Source organism: Scatophagus argus, chromosome 9 (assembly GCF_020382885.2).
Source record: "Scatophagus argus isolate fScaArg1 chromosome 9, fScaArg1.pri, whole genome shotgun sequence".
NCBI lineage: Eukaryota > Metazoa > Chordata > Actinopteri > Scatophagidae > Scatophagus > Scatophagus argus.
In genome coordinates, this window is record NC_058501.1 from 3764859 (window position 1) to 3782554 (window position 17696).

At 39.8% G+C, this 17696-nt stretch overlaps 2 protein-coding genes across 2 annotated transcripts; both read right to left on the minus strand.

Annotated features, from left to right (window-relative positions):
• Positions 1-598: 598 nt before the first annotated feature.
• Positions 599-2661, minus strand: LOC124064205 (potassium voltage-gated channel subfamily G member 4-like). The gene is made up of 2 exons (XM_046398438.1): positions 1867-2661; positions 599-1402 (listed from the first exon to the last, which is right to left on the minus strand). Exons 1-2 carry the CDS (start codon positions 2599-2601, stop codon positions 599-601), a joined length of 1539 nt encoding a protein of 512 aa, XP_046254394.1. The 5' UTR covers positions 2602-2661.
• A 4022-nt stretch (positions 2662-6683) lies between these two features.
• LOC124064402 (acidic amino acid decarboxylase GADL1-like) lies at positions 6684-14456 on the minus strand. Its single transcript, XM_046398833.1, has 15 exons — positions 14299-14456; positions 13229-13422; positions 12887-13013; positions 11150-11240; positions 10931-11040; positions 10676-10791; positions 10167-10246; positions 9916-9970; positions 9689-9805; positions 9529-9593; positions 9202-9283; positions 8497-8696; positions 7693-7744; positions 7434-7523; positions 6684-7314 (listed from the first exon to the last, which is right to left on the minus strand). The coding sequence occupies exons 1-15, from the start codon at positions 14327-14329 to the stop codon at positions 7141-7143; spliced, it is 1584 nt and encodes a 527-aa protein (XP_046254789.1). The 5' UTR covers positions 14330-14456; the 3' UTR covers positions 6684-7140.
• Positions 14457-17696: the final 3240 nt, after the last annotated feature.

Here is a 17696-nt window from a genome sequence, read left to right on the forward strand (position 1 = left end):
TAACCTTGTAATAACTTGATGAACAAACAGGAAGGAAAGCAACAAAAAGAAATTTTACATGAAAAGAAAAAATATTCAACAGAGAATGATTGATTATTGATTGTTGTGCATGTGCAGAATATAGCCAATTATATCATGTGTTACAGCAATAACAAGAAAAGAAAACTGTCCTGCAAGAACCCAACTCTCTTTCATTTCCCCCATTCCACTTTTTTTTTTCTGAGTTCATAAAATTATTACTGAATTTTGGGAACAACTATTTCTGGGTGGGTTTGGTACCATTCACATATGAACCAATGCCAGTACCTGTACTGGAATATCGAAACTTTGAAACTTGGAACCTTTTTTCTGTGCTTTGCTCCCTTTGTAATAAGAACAATGTAATTTCAGTTGTAAAAGAACAAAAAGTGCCAACAAAATTTCAACATTGTTATTTATTCAGAAAATTTTATACCTCACAGAAAACGAATGCTTTCCTCCCTCCTCCGAAACCCATCCTTAGGACCTCTTCCTCAGTATCTTCTTCAACTGGGAACGAAATCGATGACGTTATTTTGGACCCTGGCCACAGGAATTGGCTTTCTCACCCACAAGTGGGTTAGTATGGCTGACCATTAATGTTGAGCGGTCTGTTGTCTGACCAGTTATCAGGCCAAGTTTCTCCTTCTTTGATGCTTTCTTCAGCCTCAGTGGCAAGCTGGGCACCCCTCCTCTCTTTCCACAGCCTGTCATGCTCCTCCTTGAGGTCTATGTAGGTACGATGGAATGTGTGGAAAATAGATGTAGAAGGGAAAGACAGAATGAGGATCCCTGATAAGATGCTGATCAGTGCCACCAGTTGGCCAGGGATGCTGTGGGGCACCATGTCACCATACCCCACTGTGGTCACAGAGATGATGGACCACCAGTATGAAGCTGGGATGCTGCTGAAGCTGAGCTGGGGGGATCTGGCAGCGTTTGGGGCCAACTCGCTCTCAGCGAGATGTACCAATGGAGAGAGGAGAGTCACAGCAACGCACACAAAGAGCAACAGCAGACCAAAGTCCGTCATGCTGCGTTGGATAGTCAACCCCAAGGTCTGCAGGGCCAGAGAGTGGCGGGCCAGTCTCATCACATACAGGATACGCAGGGCCCTCATCATGCGCAGGGTTAGGCCCAGTTTGTCCACATTGCTTTTTCCTGCACCAGCCACAATATCCTGAACAGACTCATCCCCAAGCTCCAGAAACAGTGAGATATAGAAGGGCAAGATGGCAGCAGCATCAATGATGTTCAGAGGACCACGGGCAAACTCCAGCTTGCTTGGTGCATGGAAAAATCGTACCAGAAACTCCAGAGAGAACCAAACGACACAAACAGATTCCACAATAAACATGTTGCGGCACTTTTGAGTGCATTTACTCTGTGGAGACAACAAAGAATAAAGGTACTGATTAAGCTTTACCAGCCTACAAAGGGGGTGAAGTTTGAGCAAAAAGGTGTACTTATATTGCTATAAGAATCCTACTAATGCTTTTGCATGTTTCAGACCCTTATCTTACGTTTCAGTTCTTTTTCATAAGGTATGGAAATCAACTTGTGTCTTACTGAGGACACTATGGGGAATATATTACCCTGAACAATTTAAACCATTGTTTCTTTTTTAAATTATCATTGGCAAAGTGATGTGCGAAGAATTTGTGAGCAGAAGCCATTTTTAAAAATGTTTGATTTCTGATATTGGAGGCACAATTTCTTACATTTAGGAGGGAAATTTCTGAGAGCTGAGAATTACATTTAGCATGATATTACAGATGATGGGTTCAAATAGTACACATGATGGGTAATGCTGTGTATTTTCCCTTATAATAGAGTACAATGAATGACACATACTGATGCTTCTTCTTGTTGGTCTGGCATGGTGTTGATGCACAAACTGATGACTGTGATCACCACCATGATGACAGAGAGGAAAGCAAACACCTTCCCTGCTAAACCTGAATGAGGGTTCTCCACTGCTTCTCCCAGCATGTGGAACAGACTGTCCCCTACTATAGGAGCCCTCTGCGCCCTCCTTCTCTGATGCCACTCATTCTCCTTGCGCTGGTGCTGAGCCACCTCCTCCACAGAGGATATCATACGATGGCGGCAGCATGGTTCCATCTGTCGTATATTGAGGCCCCAGTACAGCAGCTCCCCATGCAGAGCCACATTGCAGATCTCATGCAGAAGACGCAATTTCCCTTTAGCCAGGAAGTTGAGGATGACCCGAAAAGCTAAAGGGTCACGGTCAAAGAAGAATTCATGTCGCATCTCGTCATAGTCATCACAAAACTCTGCTATCTCCTTCAGGGTGGTGCAGAAGCGCAGACGACTCAGGCGGCTCTGGGGGACATCCTCCAGTGTGCTCCAGGGGATGATGTACCGGATGCCTCCCACATTGATGAGGGCCCACTGGGAGGGATCAAGGTTCTGGCTTGAAGATTCTGGTTCACGGAGCAGCTGAGCACTTTGGAAGTACAAGCCTTTGACTGTGGAAGCTTCTGTGTCTGAGAAGACATGGTTGTCACTGCCTTCACTGCTAAGGGACTGGTCATCAAAGCCTGTACCAATGACGGCCATGGTGGCAGGTTGGTGTTTGGCAGCTTGAACTGTATTTACAGTATTGTGTCCTATTGGAAGTTTAAGATTTGAACCTGTAATTATGGGACATAGGGTTAATTTTCAAAACTGTGTTCAACAAACACGCTCAGACAAACCCACTGTACACAACAGCATCAGCTAGTGGACAACTGACTAACCCCGCATTTAGCATTTCAGTTAGCAATAAATTAAATATATCTTAAAAAGACATTAAATTAGTCTTTTATTGTTATGGTTTCAGTGAGGTTATAGCTGTTTTAGTATATCACTGTAACATTAAAAGTTGTTGTAAGAGTGTGTTTTCACAAACATACAATTTAGAGATGATGACTGAAAACACAAACAATACATTCACAAATTCTTTTATTTTCAAGAAGTTTTCTTTCTGTGTTTCAAATTTAGTAGTTTTGTTGTCTGTCATTTAAAATAAAAATGTAAGTATGGAGGATTACAGTATTATTCATGACAAAATGTTGACTAGAGTTCCATACTCAAAAACGTTTTTTAACTCACCTCAAGCTGTCGTTACTGTATGGACCTCCACTCAAAATAATGTTCAGAAGATTCCAAACCCTCTTGTTGTCTCTGATTCATTAACAGACTTTATTTACAGAAAATGTGATGTGCAGTGTCACTAAGCAAATGTGTACCTGCAGAATTCTGACGTTGCAGATGACGTGTCCATTCATCCTCTCCCCTCTTTCTCTCTTAACTCCAGTGTTTGGATTTCTAATGGATGGCCCTGTAGTCAGCCTGGATATAATCAGCTCACTTTATGTCCAGTCGGGTATAAAACATCATCCATTAACTTTGTCACACGCTAAGCTTTTGGCTTTAATGCATCAAAACCCAGACAGATAATGTCAAAAGAGTGACTCATCCACTGGGGGCAAGGATTAATGAGATATCAAGAGGATAAAGAGCCAAAGAAAAGCACACACATGCAACAGAGTATATAACACATTCAATTCATTATTTGTTATTGTATAACTGGGTATTATGACACACATTTTCAGTACAGCTGAGGTTAACTTTCTCTCTGAACCATTCTACTTTAACTACATGTAACCGATGATAAATTTGAGAACGGATAAACCTGAGGACTTAGAAAAAGAGAGAGAAAATGTATGATGTTTGGACTCTTACTGGACTGCACATCAGCATTTCTATTGAAAACAATGATGTTCACTTAAGTCAAATCAAACAGGTATTTTATCCAGTTAGTGCCTGCAAATGTATGTAATTGTTATGGAAACACATCTAAAACACAAAAATAAAAGTTTATACTAAAAACATGCCATGTGATGATGTATTTTGTATTGTCTGGCAGACTTTTGTCAATCTATCGTTACTGTTGTATGAACTATAGATTGTATTCCCATATATTTGCATGCCTGCCTGTGTGTGTGTGTGTGTGTGTGGTTGTGGCATGATTGACAGCTGAGCACTGCTCATGACTGGTTCAGGTGGGAGAGAAAGTCACGGACTGCAAGTGTTGTCATCAGTACTCATATCTGGGATATTTTGGTTTTGCTTTTTTTACAGTGTGACAAAGTGAAGATGTATTGTTTCTTTTGTGTGTGAGAGAGAAGAAAGAAGGAGGCTTTTGTGTCTTTAATGGACCTCTGGATGAAATATTGAACAGGTTGTGATCACGAGTTCAGTAATTGTCTGAAGCATACTAAGAGATGAATGAGACAGAGCACTGGCTTTGTTGGGATTGAAACATCATTAACTTGCCAGGCAGCATGTACAATATCATTCAAAACACATCCATGATGCAGTTCAAATAGCCAGCAAGTTCCCCTCTGCTATAGCACTCCTCTACAGTGAATCTGCCACTGCTTTCCTTTATGTCATTTTTAAGATTAAGACTAAATGCACATGAGAAGAATTCCAATAATTAATCAACTCAAGAAAAGAAAAACAAGATTACTTAAGCATCAGCCTTTATGTTGGGTGATCAGCTGGGCCACAACCTGAACCAGTCACTTCATTGAGGGAGCTGACCTATCATCTGATCTTCACAGTTGACCTTTTCCAGATCAACTGTGAGGTAGAGGAAAGCCAGGGTGCAGCCTCACACACTGATAGCCTCAGTGAAGGGCAGGCCAAGGGCAATTACTGTAGCTCAAGATCAAAAGATGGGAAATCCAGTAGGAAATCCTTTCAACGTCCACATTATTCTGTGAGGACCAAGAGAATAATGTGGACATTTAAAGGCACCTGAAGCATGTCACCCACTCACTTCACCATTTTACCAAAGCAGCCTTAACCAATAAACTCCAGAACAGAGTGAGTCATTCAGTCAAGACAACACAAACAAACACACATTTGAACCATGAATCATGCCGTTGTATTTCAGTGTGAAGAATGTATCAAATACCAATGAATTTTTTTTATTATTATTTACCTTTTTTTTTTTACCTTTTACTTATTTCTGACACAGAGCTGCTATGTTCAGTTTTAGTCTTGCTGGTTGAGGACAAAGTGATGTCAACGATGTCCCAGCGTGTTTTCAAAGCATATACATTCAGCATCATGTACAGTCTTGAGTGTAGAGTCGTTTTACCTGTACCAAAGATCGAACACAGTGACGTTTTAGTCAGGTATTCTCAGTTTAGTGTTTCAAGCCTCTTTCCCCTCTTCCTGTACACAAACCTCACATGGAGTTGTGGCATCCTCGTGCTGTGAGGCCTTACCCTACTCACATAACTGAGATGTCTGCAAATCCTCAGAGAGACACATTCTTCCTTAAGACTTGAGGGATATGCTATGCTAGTGTATTAGAGCAACCAAGCAAACTTTTAAGTTTCAGAGTGACAGAGTCAATGTGGCATTTTTTGATTTTCATAGCAGCCAGGCTGTCACAGCAATTGGCCATGAAAAATCTCTTGTATACTGGGAATAAGCCTTTCAAGGGAGCAAGAAAACGAAGAGAGGGTGACAGAGAGAGATAGAGAGAGACAGAGAGAGAGGGAGAGAGAGAGAAATCTATTGGCCAGTCGTGATGTTCAACTCTAAGGCTGCTCTACATACACTATATAGACAAAAGTATCCAGACACACCTCTTTATGGGGCTGTTGTTCAGGGGTTGTTGGGCTCGGCCCGTTACTTCCAGTGAAGGTAAATCTTAATGTTTCAGAATATCAAGACATTTTGGACAATGCTATGCTTCCAACTTTGTGGCGACAGTTTGGGGAAGGTCCTTTTCTGTTCCAGCATGACTGTGTCCCAGTGCAAAGAGCAAGGACATGGCTGGATGGGTTTGGTGTGGAAGAACTTGACTGTCCCACACATAACCCTGACCTCAACCCCATCAAACACCTTTGGGATGAACTGGAACAGAGATTGTGAGCCAGACCTTTTGGTCCAACATCAGTGTCTGACCTCAAAAATGCTCTACTGCATGAATGTTTCCTGCAGAAACACACCAAAATCTTGTGGAAAGCCTTCCCAAAAGGGTGGAAGATGTTATAGCTACAAAGCTGTCTATGTATTTAGAATGCAATGTCATTAAAGTCCCTGTTGGTGCAATGGTCAGGTGGCCCAATTCTTTTTATCTGTATATTGCGTATTGTACCTATTGCACCCTATCAAATATGAAACTACAAGGGCTCCTCTTCTAAGACCAATAGCCAAAACTTCTACGACACCACTATGTACATCTGGATATATTTCCAAAAGTATTAGAATTATGTTAAAATATGGTTGTACATAGCTAAAGAGTCAGCATCACCTCTTAGTTATCACTTACTAGATCCACAAAAAGTGCATGGCAGTTTTTTTCCTTTTCTAATTATTATTTTGTTGGGGACTTTTCTCAACATAGAGTGAGGGTTAGAGTGAATAACTGCATGTGTTGTGAGGCTGCAAGCTCAGTCTCTCTCTTCTGAATGTTATTATTTATTTGACTGTACTGTAAACTGGGATGCCATTAATGTTTATGTCCAAGGTAACCTTCCTCAGATTTGGTTTGTTTGTATAGCGTATGCTCACCCCCAAGAACAAATGTACTCAGCATGTTCCAGCATTTTGAAATATAACCACAAACAGTAATGATAGGTATCCAAGTTGTTTCTATTTAATTGACACAAAACACACAGCTGCCACATTGTTGGAAAGTAGGACTTTTCCACCTTGAGATCTGAGCCTTGGACCTTCATATCTGCAGAGAAAGTGACTTAAAAAGCTGAGGCTTGTTCATCTATTTAAACTTAAAATGCTCCAAACAGTCAAAACGTCTGAAAAAAAAAACCGCACATCATTCTGCTGGAACGTATTGTAGGTGTATTGTAGACTACACTGATAAAGTTTGATCAAACGTTTAAAAACAGAATATGTATTATTTTAAGATTATAGATTATTTAAGTGACTATGGATGTAAAGATTATGATTAGTTGAATCCAGGAGAGCCCCAAGGACAGTTTGAATGCCCTGAATGTACACAAGTCCTTCAGTGAATCCACTGATGAATAAAGTGGTTTGGGGAGGCTCTTCACTGACACTGATATTTCATCATATATCTTTTCCCAGATTGTGTATCTCATCCAGAACAAAGTCCATGTCCTGTGTGCTGGCCTGAGGGCTGATGGTGACCATCCTGAAAAAGTTGACTTTGTCTCCGTGTGGTTGGTAGCCCACCATTGTACTGCCCTTCTTCATCATACGCTCTTTCACCTTTGGAGCCACCTATAAGAGAAGAGAGTGGACGCTGCAATGATTGACATCACTGACAACATAGTAGCATAAGAGAGGATTTGGTCATCGCTACATGTCAGCATTTTAAAATTTAGTAAGTAATTCCTTACAGTGTGAACTTTTTTCCAGAGCTCTGGGCCATCTGGAAGGTTCCTCAAACTTGGTGGAATGTACCAGAAGCAAACATTGGCATATTCAGGCTGTAGACAAGAAAGCAAAACAGGAAATCCTTTTCAGATAATGTACTGCAAATTATGTGATTATTTAAATACACGTAAAACTTACCTGAAATGCATTTACAACATTTTACTGAGTAACAGTGAAATAACAGACAGTATTGCTTTTGAGTGAAATTGTGGATAAACTTACTTCCATTAATAGACGGAACCCGTCTCTTCTCTTGATCTCCTGTGCAAGATACCTGCCAGAGATACATTTAGCTTTAGAATATCCCACTAATTATGATTTAAAATATATTGTGTTTGGTTCATATGCTAGTCAGCACTGGCATGTGTTAGCACTGGAATTTATAGTTCATTCGTACATAATCCATCCATCCATCCATCCATTTTCTATACTGCTTATCTGTCAGGGTCGAGGGGGGCTGGAGCCTATCCCAGCTGACTACGGGCAAGAGGCAGGGTTCCCCCCTGGACTAGTCGCCAGTCAATCGCGGGGCCAACACACAAAGACAGACAACCACACACTCTCACACTCACACCTAGGGGCAATGTAGAGTAGCCAATTAACCTAATGTGCATGTTTTGGGGATTGTGGGAGGAAGCCGGAGTACCCGGAGAAAACCCACGCAGGCACAGGGAGAACATGCAAACTCTACATAGAAGGGCCCAGACCGAGATTCGAGCCTGAAACCCTCTTGCTATGAAGCGACAGTGCTAACCACTGCACCACCATGCCGCCCTCATACATAATCATCAGCATTCAAAGAACTGCAGTTATTCACAAAATTACCACTAGAGGACACTGTCCCCCGAGATGACTTCTCTAAATCCACCCAGGAGAGTCAACTGATGTCCAAAAATATATACAACATATATATAAGTAAGCAAGATTATTTAACATTGTTAATGCTCACTGTGAAATCTAACCAAAGATAGCGATCTTGTCACTGTAAGCTGCAGCCCTGCAATGTGTCTGTCTAATGAGACTAACTTGGCCATGGCGAGGGCTCTGTCCACCCTCTGCTCCAGCTCTCCAGCTCCCAAAGCCTTCCACATGAGCCAGAATTTGAAGGCGTCTGGCTTCCTGCTGCACTGGACAGACTTGTCCCCTGTGTCGTAGCTGACATCATAGAACTTGTCCTGCTGGAAGATGTAGGAGGCCCGAGCGGAGTGGCAGCGCTGGAGGAGCTTCTAAAGGAACACAATGACAAGGTTAATATATTCATTTCACTGAACATAATTTATATGGATATTGCATTTACACGTAGGTATGTGTTTTAATTAATGACATTGAAGACAACAATGACACAATTAGCCATCCAGTGTGTATTAATATAGAACGTAATGTTTCACTGCTTAAATCCAGTGCTAAGATGTTCTGAACATGTTAAAATCTCAATATTATGTATACTACATCTGTGCCAAGTGAATGGCAGCAACCAACCAGTGTTTCCCTGGCCCCTGTGGTCCACATGTTGAACCTCACTAGGGTTCCATTGGTGTGAGTGTTCCTGTGAATGGTTATCATCTCTGATGAGTTGTGTGAATGGGTTAATGTTGACTTGTGTTGTAATTGGAAAAGGTTAATTCTGCAAAGTTATTCCCTCATTTTAGGATATATACTGTAGAGCCTAGCAAAGTTGAGAATCACTATGTTGGTGGGGAGCAGATGAACTGATATGTGAGTTTGTCTTACCGTTTTGTCTCTGACCAGGAAGGCAGAACACTGCAGACATGCCATCAGCATCTTGTGGGGGTTCCAGGCCACAGAGTTAGCTCTTATCACAAGAGACAAATCAGAGATCATTTACAGTCAGTGTGTTATGCCCAGAGACACCTGAGCACTAGAGAGGCTGCTCACTGCAGAAACTCATCCAGCTCTACCTCTAGACTTGGAACAGCAGCTGGCATTCCACTGAACAAAAGCGTAGATGACAGTGCTTTAAGAACTGAATAAACAATGTCTCTCCTTCCTTACATGCAATATTTCAGGAATGTTGCTCTGATATGATCAAATTGTTACCTGTGGATACCCTTTAACAAGTGTTTATGCTTCTTAGACATCAGAACCGCTCCTCCCCAACAGGCCTGAGGAACAGGAGGGAGCAAGAGGAATTAATACTGAAAGAAGAACAAATTCTGGAGACAAATAAATGAATGAATGAAAGAATTAATGAACTCACGTCCACATGCAGCCACAGATTGTACTTCTCACAGATGTCTGCGATTTCGTCGATGGGATCAAAAGCTCCGAGCACCGTGGTCCCTGCTGTGGCATTTACCATAATGGGTACTGCACCCTGAACACACACACAAGAAGATTTTCTAACTGATACTGCAACATTTTCTACTTCAAAGGATTATGTAACAGTGTCTCTGTTGAATTGCACATGTAACCTGGCTTCCTCACCTCACTCTTAGCTGTCTTAATTTGCTCCTCCAGAGCTGAGGGAATCATCTTCCCCCTGACAAACACACAAAATAATTCAGTTTGTGATGATAAGGCAAATGAATGAATGGACATATTAACTTTGAATGAATACAGTTTTAATAATTTAATTTTTGATTTTTAAAAAAACATGATGGATGGGTATCATTCTGAGGTGGCTCTAGTTTTCCATATCAGGCAGGTTTATAAAGTGTGTGTGAGAAGCAATTTACCTCTTATCAGACGGAACCATATAAACATTCTTTGTGCCAATGCCCAGCAAAGCTGCTGCTTTGGAAATTGAGTAATGACACTGAAAGAGATTAAACAAGAGTCCGTCAATAAAAATATATGCCTTGAGTAGGTATTCATTTATTCAAACACAATAACAAAGGAGAAGATAATCACACATAATAGATCTAAGATAAGATAAGACTTAGTATCTTATTTCTTTCCTACTATTTGAACTGTGAAGGTCTGCCAGACTTGTCCCTCAAAAAAAAAAAAAAAAATCATAAATCTTTCACTATGATTTTTTTTTTTTTTTGCCAGCTTTTATCTCTCATTAAGGAAAGGAGTGAATTCATGAAACCATAAAAAAATTTAGTCAAATGAAATGCATCTGTTGGAGAATGTAGAATGGAGCTTCCTGAAGTGGTTCATTTGAGATATAGATCTTGAATTAATGCTGACATGTTCAGCTACACTTATTCTAAAATATATATTCTCCTGTAAGTCCCACCTCCTGCGATGTTAAAATGACCAGTCGTGGACCAGCAGAGAGCCCGCTCTCTTTCATGTCAGGACAGTACTGGTACCTGGCTAAGTTCACAGCATACATATTGGACATTGAGCCACCTGGAGGGAAAAACAGCACACTGGTGAAAACAACACTTTGCGCGTATCATATTATAGATTGGATTAAATAATTAGAGAAAAGTAAAATGGAGGCTATCATGGCAACAGTGTAAATATTAGTATCTGTCAGTGATTGTACCTGGATTGAAGATTCCATCTCCTCTTTCCTCCCAGCCAATCACCTCCATGATCTTCCTCAGCACAGTATCCTCCACCAGTGTAAAGACTGGAGACACCTCATATGTGTACCTGAGGAAAGCCAGACATTCTCAGCATTACATTTGTATGATTTTAAACTTTGGTTAACCACATTAACAAATTTGACTTACTGTATACTACAATGAATTGTGTGACTCACAGACTGGGTTTGAGGGCCTCCACGATGAAGCTTGCCACCATGGAATAGGGCTCCATTCCAGCATACAGCTGGTTGAAGAAACGAGGATGGGCTGCAGAGGTGATAGAGAAGTGATTCAGAGCAGTTAATCAGCTGACAGTCTGAAACGCTGCCGCCCAGATCTTTTTCTGTATAAAGTGTGTGTAAGTGTGAGCTATTGTTTGCTTCTGAAGAAGACTAGAGACTTAGCAACGAGGGAGTCCTTAAAGATAGTGTCAGTAGGTTATCTTAGAAGCATTTTCTACTATAATTGTATAAAATCTCTTAACATCCCAACAGCAGTCAATAAAAGAACAAATGTAGTAGTTGTAGCTGTTACAGGCCGGTGATAAACCCATCCAATCAATTCATTCAGCCCAAATGAAAAGGTGATGCCACTAAATGCCCGCAGTAGCAAATCTGTGAGAAATCTGTAAGAATTCTGAACTATAATGCCAAATTGCCATTTGCCATTAGCACGCTGATACTAACTAGCTAGTTAAAGCATTTGTATTTTATGCTTCTTGCAGTAATTTATACTATGCAGACGCTGCACAGAGTCTCCATGGATTGACTTGTTTTATACGTGATTGTATTTTTTTTAGTAGTTGTAGCAGATGCCACATTTAAAGCTTGTGAGATGTGTCTGCGCCTTATGTTGTGATCCATTCAAATAGCCAGGCTGATTTGGGGTGTCCCAACAAAAGAAATAACATTTCACAGGTGACAAGTTGTTCTACAATATATTACACTTATGAATGTGTCGAAGGTGTACTACACATAATGTAGTACCTTTCCTTTAACCACAACATAAGGTTAAGTAACTGTCCTGCTAGAAAGTTAAGCTAATTTGATTTTGGTGATTTATTTTTTTGGTTAGGTGCTGACAATTAATTGCTATTACTTAATATCTAATATCAATTTATTAGAACTAAATTTGTATTGCCCGAAGTTCATCTTAACTATGATGAGTTTAATTGTGGTTAGATCTGCTGTAATAGACTTACATACATTAAGAGGTGCAGCTCCACTGGCACTCCAGTATTACCAAATTTAAAAAAAAAAAAAAAAAAAAAAAACCAAAACCATGAAGCAACAATTATAAGATATCTTCGATCAGCATTAACAATCCCAACTAACACTGACTGCACACAAACAGCATGTGGCCCGTGGTTATGTCTATCCATTTCAGACAGAATTCTGACTGTTTTCTGGTCAATTAAAAAAAAAATCAGACAGGAAAAAATAAAAGTACAGACACTTAGAGAAGAGAAGTGGCAAATGCAGTTCAGTTTCATTTCCACCTAAAGACTGATGTAGTCTGCATTTCCTGCAATGCAGTCATGTTGTCTTGCAACACACTAAAGTCCATGTGATCACAAATCCACCAACAGCTGTCTGAAACTACAGAAGACAGACTCCAGCACAGAGCTGTTCAGGATTCAGGGTTCTTGATAAAGCTCAGGCAGTATAATAGATTGCTCCCTCTGCTTTCCAAGAATATATAAGATAGTTCAAAGGACACGGACCTGCAAACCTAAAGATTTGTTTTAACGGGTGGCGCTAGAGGGACAACGGGGTCAGGAGAGGCTGGAAAGTGAAAGCAATCTGAATTATCAGTTACTGAATTTCAACAAAAATCCAAATTTTTTAATCAGTCTTTTATTAAATGATAAGTTTTGCTGTCTAGTATCTTTAATTCATGAAAGTTTGACTTACTAGTCTTGACACTGTATCTGATGGCATCTCTGCAGCGCTGTAGGATCTTGGACTCAGACTCTCCTCTGTCTCTCAGTTCAAGGTCCAACAACTCCTTCAGCTGCTCAGGGGAACGCCACTCACACACCTGTTAGTGTAGATCAACACCCAGTGTCAAGGTCAAGTGCAGTCGCAGTATTCTCAATAATCCTCTAAGGGTATGTTGGTACTGTAGCTGAAATCTACTCTACATTTTCGTAGACTGTTTTCAAATTACTCTCCAAGATGTCTTTACTTTCAGCAGATCACTGTAGTTCAGAAGTCTACATATCTATACTGCCCAGTGCACAATTGCACCTTTACCTTTTCACTGATATCAGCAGCCTTTTTCACTGCATCTTCCAAAATGATGGCCATGGACTGATGAACGAAGTTCTCCGCTGCACATACATTCAGAGTGGGGCAGTTCAGGGAAACACCATTCATGACCTCTGGCCGACATTTCACTGGATATCCAGGATCTGCCTCAGAGCTCTGACTTTCACTGTGATTCTCCTCTAAATAAGGAAAAAATAAAAATATTTGAGTTCTGACATAACTGAATAGATGCAAAAGTTGGGTCTCAGTAGATAGTTTACCAAATGCTCACATTTCAGCCTGCTTTGTGAGCTTAAGACAAAACGCAACACAGTTAGTTTCTTAATGACTTCTGTACTTGGAATTGCCATGATCTTAGGTTAGTGGTTACCACAGCTTGACAATTAAGTCACTGGGTATTTTCCACTTTTTCATTTATATATATTCATTTCCCTATAACGTGGAGTGTCATTTCCTCTTTCCTGTTAAGAGCAGTTTTCTCATTCTCCCTCTGACACCACTGTGACCATTTGGGACTCGAAGTTATAATTTTACTTTTTAAAGTGATATTTTGTATTTTACTTTAGTGGAAGCAGCAGCTTTGGTCATGCTTCAGTATAGGATTTTATTTTTATTCTATGTCCATTTTATTCATCTGTCCAGAGTATTTTTTAATATTAAATATTAAACAAAACCAAAGAAAAATCATTATATTATACTTACAGTATTTCTGCTATATTTAATATCTTTCATTGCATTAGGTTATTTTAACTCTTCACTAAATGTGCCACGGAGAAATAGAAGATTGCTATGTCAATTGTATGGAAAAATACGTATTTCTAAGGTATTTAAAATTATCTGAAAATACATCACCAGCAGTGGTCATAGAGATACATAAGGAGTGTATATGCAGATTTGCCAGAGGTGAGAAACAATAAGAAAAAATGAACATTCACAAACACACTCTGAAAGACATGCCATTTCATTTTTATTTGGTAATAACATTATCTACAATATATGTATATTATTTAGACATTAATTGCAGAAATTCTGTGAAAAATGTGTTAGATGCTTACCCTTCAATTGTCTCTCCACAGTTGATGCCATTTCTTTGCTTTGATGCTACTTGTCCTTGCAGTTTATTGTTCAGTTATAGCAGGATTTATGTATTTATACACCTCAAGTCCTCCTGATGACGTCGTAACCTTGCAGCATGTTGTGTAATCAGCTTTGGTTAGCTCCCAGTAACTTTCCATCAGGCAGGTTTCGACAGCTTCATTTAAATGTGCCCGGAGCTGTCAAACTGCATTTCTGTTTATCTTCTCATCTTTTCACTATGCTGTTTAAAAGGCAGTTTGTTGAAAAGTGTAGCGTGATGTCTGTGTCTGTGCTTCAGGCTTTAAGCTGTTATAACCATAATTCCAAACAAGATGTGACACTTGCAAACAAACTTTGTTTACTGACAGTTTTCCAAAGTGTTCCTGAGCCCATGTATTAATATCCCTTATGTAATGACATGCTTCACAAAGTGCTGCACCCCACCCCATCCATGTGAACAACTGAGCCATTCATGCCCTGTGGTGATACCCTCGCCCCTTCTAAATGAATGGGTTTACCTGTTTAATGTTCCAAACAGGTGTTTTCTGAGCAGTACAAAACTTTTCCAGTTTTTTGCTGTTCCTGTCACAAACTCAGAATAAGCATATATTTACAAAAATCAAGCAAGTTGATGAATTCTATGTTTTATTTAGCTGTACATACTGTAGTGTCTCAACTTTTCAACATTTCCACCAGCGAGATCAGGGTCATAGGCAGGAGTTTAGAAATACTTACCAAATGAAAGAAGTTCAGGAAGAGATTACAAAATGTCACGTTATTTATTTATTTAACCTTGTAAATTACATGCATAATTGAATGCCAGTTAGGTGTTCATGGTGAAACTACTCAATTCATTTTTTGGCTAACAACAGTCAAATTTACTAAGAATACTCGAATGACTCTTAAAAAAACGACAGTCTGTATTATGTGTGTCCCTTGTACTTTACCCACTTTTTCAGTTTTCTAAATATTTATCTTGTGAAAAAGTAAGGGCGTGTGTGTGTGTACGTGTTTTTCTTACTTGGTGGGGAAAAAAACCTGTTTACACAGTTACACGTGGGGACTCACCTTCCTTATGGGGACAAAATTCAATTCCCCATGGGTAAATGATTAAATTTTAAGATGATGACTTGGTTAAAGGTTAGGTTACGGTTGAGGCTTAGGTTGAGGCTTAGGTTAAGGTTAGGGTAAAGGTTAGGGTTAGGCAAGTTATGGTTATGGTTAGAGTAAGTCTCCAGGAAACTAATGCAAACCTGTGTCATGTCCCCATAGGGCATGAAAACATAAACTGCTTGTGTGTGTGTGTGTGTGTGTGTGCGCGCGCATGCGTGCATGTGTGTGTGTGTGTGTGTGTGTGTGTGTGTGTGTGTGTGTGTGTGTGTGCAATGTCTATTGTTTTGTAATGTGGATGCAATAGCCCAGTCATGCTTGACACATCTTCCTGTTGAGATGATGAACACTATGTAAGAACATGCAGATGAATAAGTTAAGGGTACAAACTGTGAAGTTCCTGAGTGTCATTTTTCATGTGGAAAAATCCTTTGTTTATCATCTATCACAGATAATTTGCACCACCCACAGAAGCCAGACACGTGACAGTAGTCAAATAGACTGATGTCAAATTTGACAGTAGTTAGCAAGTTTACTGTACTGCTATTGGTTAAAACATTGCATATTTGCACACCATATTTTGATATGCAAAAGCATGTGGTTCTTCTTAATTTTCACTTTGTTAAATATTAAACAATAAAAACCTATGTTGAGTTTAGCTCAGGTGCCCATACTTGAATATTAATGCTTATACAAATTTGATATCAGAGATCGTCATACAACTTGTTGTCAGTACATGGATGCAGTAATATACCAAAAGCTTAAAGCAAAACTACATGCACGAGATTTAAACAGTATGCTCTGCATGATACACAGTCTATCATCACAGAACAAGACAGGAGGATGACAGTGTGTGTGTGTGTGTGTGTGTGTGTGTGTGTGTGTGTGTGTGTGTGTTTCCTGGAAACATCAGCAAGACTGACATCTTATCGTTACGTCCAGGCGGCAGGCTCTCAACATAAAACATGCTGAGTGCAAAGGGCACTGAGGTTTCTCAGGTCAGCTACATAAATTCAAACATTCCTTGAAGATCCTAAATTTCAACCACATAATTCATGTCTTCTGCTTAAACTGCATATCTCACAAATTTGACATATAATTAAAGCAGGAAAATGTCGTCAAACTCTCCATCCTATGGTGACTTATGCTTCTTATTGGCAACCTCAGGCCAATAAAACCCATTACACTGTACGTATCAAGTGTGGTAAATCATTTCCAGATGGTGGCTATTAGTTTCTTAAAGAGCACAAATGCTCCAGCCTTATCACCTTATTTTATCTATTGAAGCAACATAGCCAACACGGCTGACTTTGCCCTATGGAGACAAAGAAACGCGGGTTAATGTAGTTTATAGGACTGAGATCATCAGGCTCATGGAGTCCATATGGTTCGATGGGAATTAATCAGGCCTTAACATGATTCTCTTTGCACTATTTGCTAAATAACATTGCCTCAACACAGTTAGTAATGCATTCTCTCAAAACCAGGGGATTTGAGCAAAGCTGCCCATCCATGAATTCTCTTTTTTCAGTGCCTATTTATTGCACAATGTACATTTGCATTTTGTCCAGCTGCACTGCGAGGGTGCATCAGTATACGTTAACTGAGAAAAGCTAAAAAGCACAATCATTGGGTGTGCAGATCCAGCTGCTGAACAGATCAGGAAGCTTAACGTCTCAGTGTGGGGCCTGTAAGAGTTAAAACAGCCTGTGCATCTTCCATGCGTCAGCTTTTTTGCAGACTAGTTACTGTTAATGCTGGTCCTTATAAAGTACTTGAAAAGTCACTTCCCTGACACCTCAAGCTGCTGTATTGTTTGCACACGTAGCATACAGATAAAACTTTTGCTTTGACCATCTCACGATGAAAAACCAAATTTAGGTTGCCATCAGGTGGCTGAAAATGGTAAGGCATTGCAGAGTTAGGGTGCATGTGCAAAAAAAAAAACCTTTGGCCGTGGATAAGCATTTTAATTGTGTACTACATACCATACACCTTCATATATAAATATTAAAGAATTTTAAGTTGAAATATCTTATTACATGTTTCTGATCAATCCAGTGGGCTGAGGAGGGCATAATGTTGAATATTAGAGTGAACTAGAGTAAACTTCAAGGAAGCACAACCACACATAACACAGTGACAAAAGGATAAAGGATATTTCAACTTAATTTGGGTAATCTACTGGAAAAAAAATACAGGGTGCAGGAAGCATTATTGATGGGTTAAATCATTTTTTAATTAATTTATATACATACTTTTAATA

What these genes read in the sequence shown, in the direction of transcription:
- LOC124064205 (XM_046398438.1), bottom strand. Translation starts at nt 2,601, where the DNA reads ATGGCCGTCATTGGTACAGGCTTTGATGACCAGTCCCTTAGCAGTGAA. An exon ending in AAGAAGAAGCATCAGTATGT is followed by an intron (nt 1,403 to 1,866) that starts GTCATTCATTGT and finishes TTGTCTCCACAG; the next exon opens with AGTAAATGCACTCAAAAGTG.
- LOC124064402 (XM_046398833.1), bottom strand. Translation starts at nt 14,329, where the DNA reads ATGGCATCAACTGTGGAGAGACAATTGAAGG. An exon ending in TGTGGAGAGACAATTGAAGG is followed by an intron (nt 13,423 to 14,298) that starts GTAAGCATCTAA and finishes TTCCTTATTTAG; the next exon opens with AGGAGAATCACAGTGAAAGT. An exon ending in ATGGTTCCGTCTGATAAGAG is followed by an intron (nt 9,971 to 10,166) that starts GTAAATTGCTTC and finishes TGTGTTTGTCAG; the next exon opens with GGGGAAGATGATTCCCTCAG.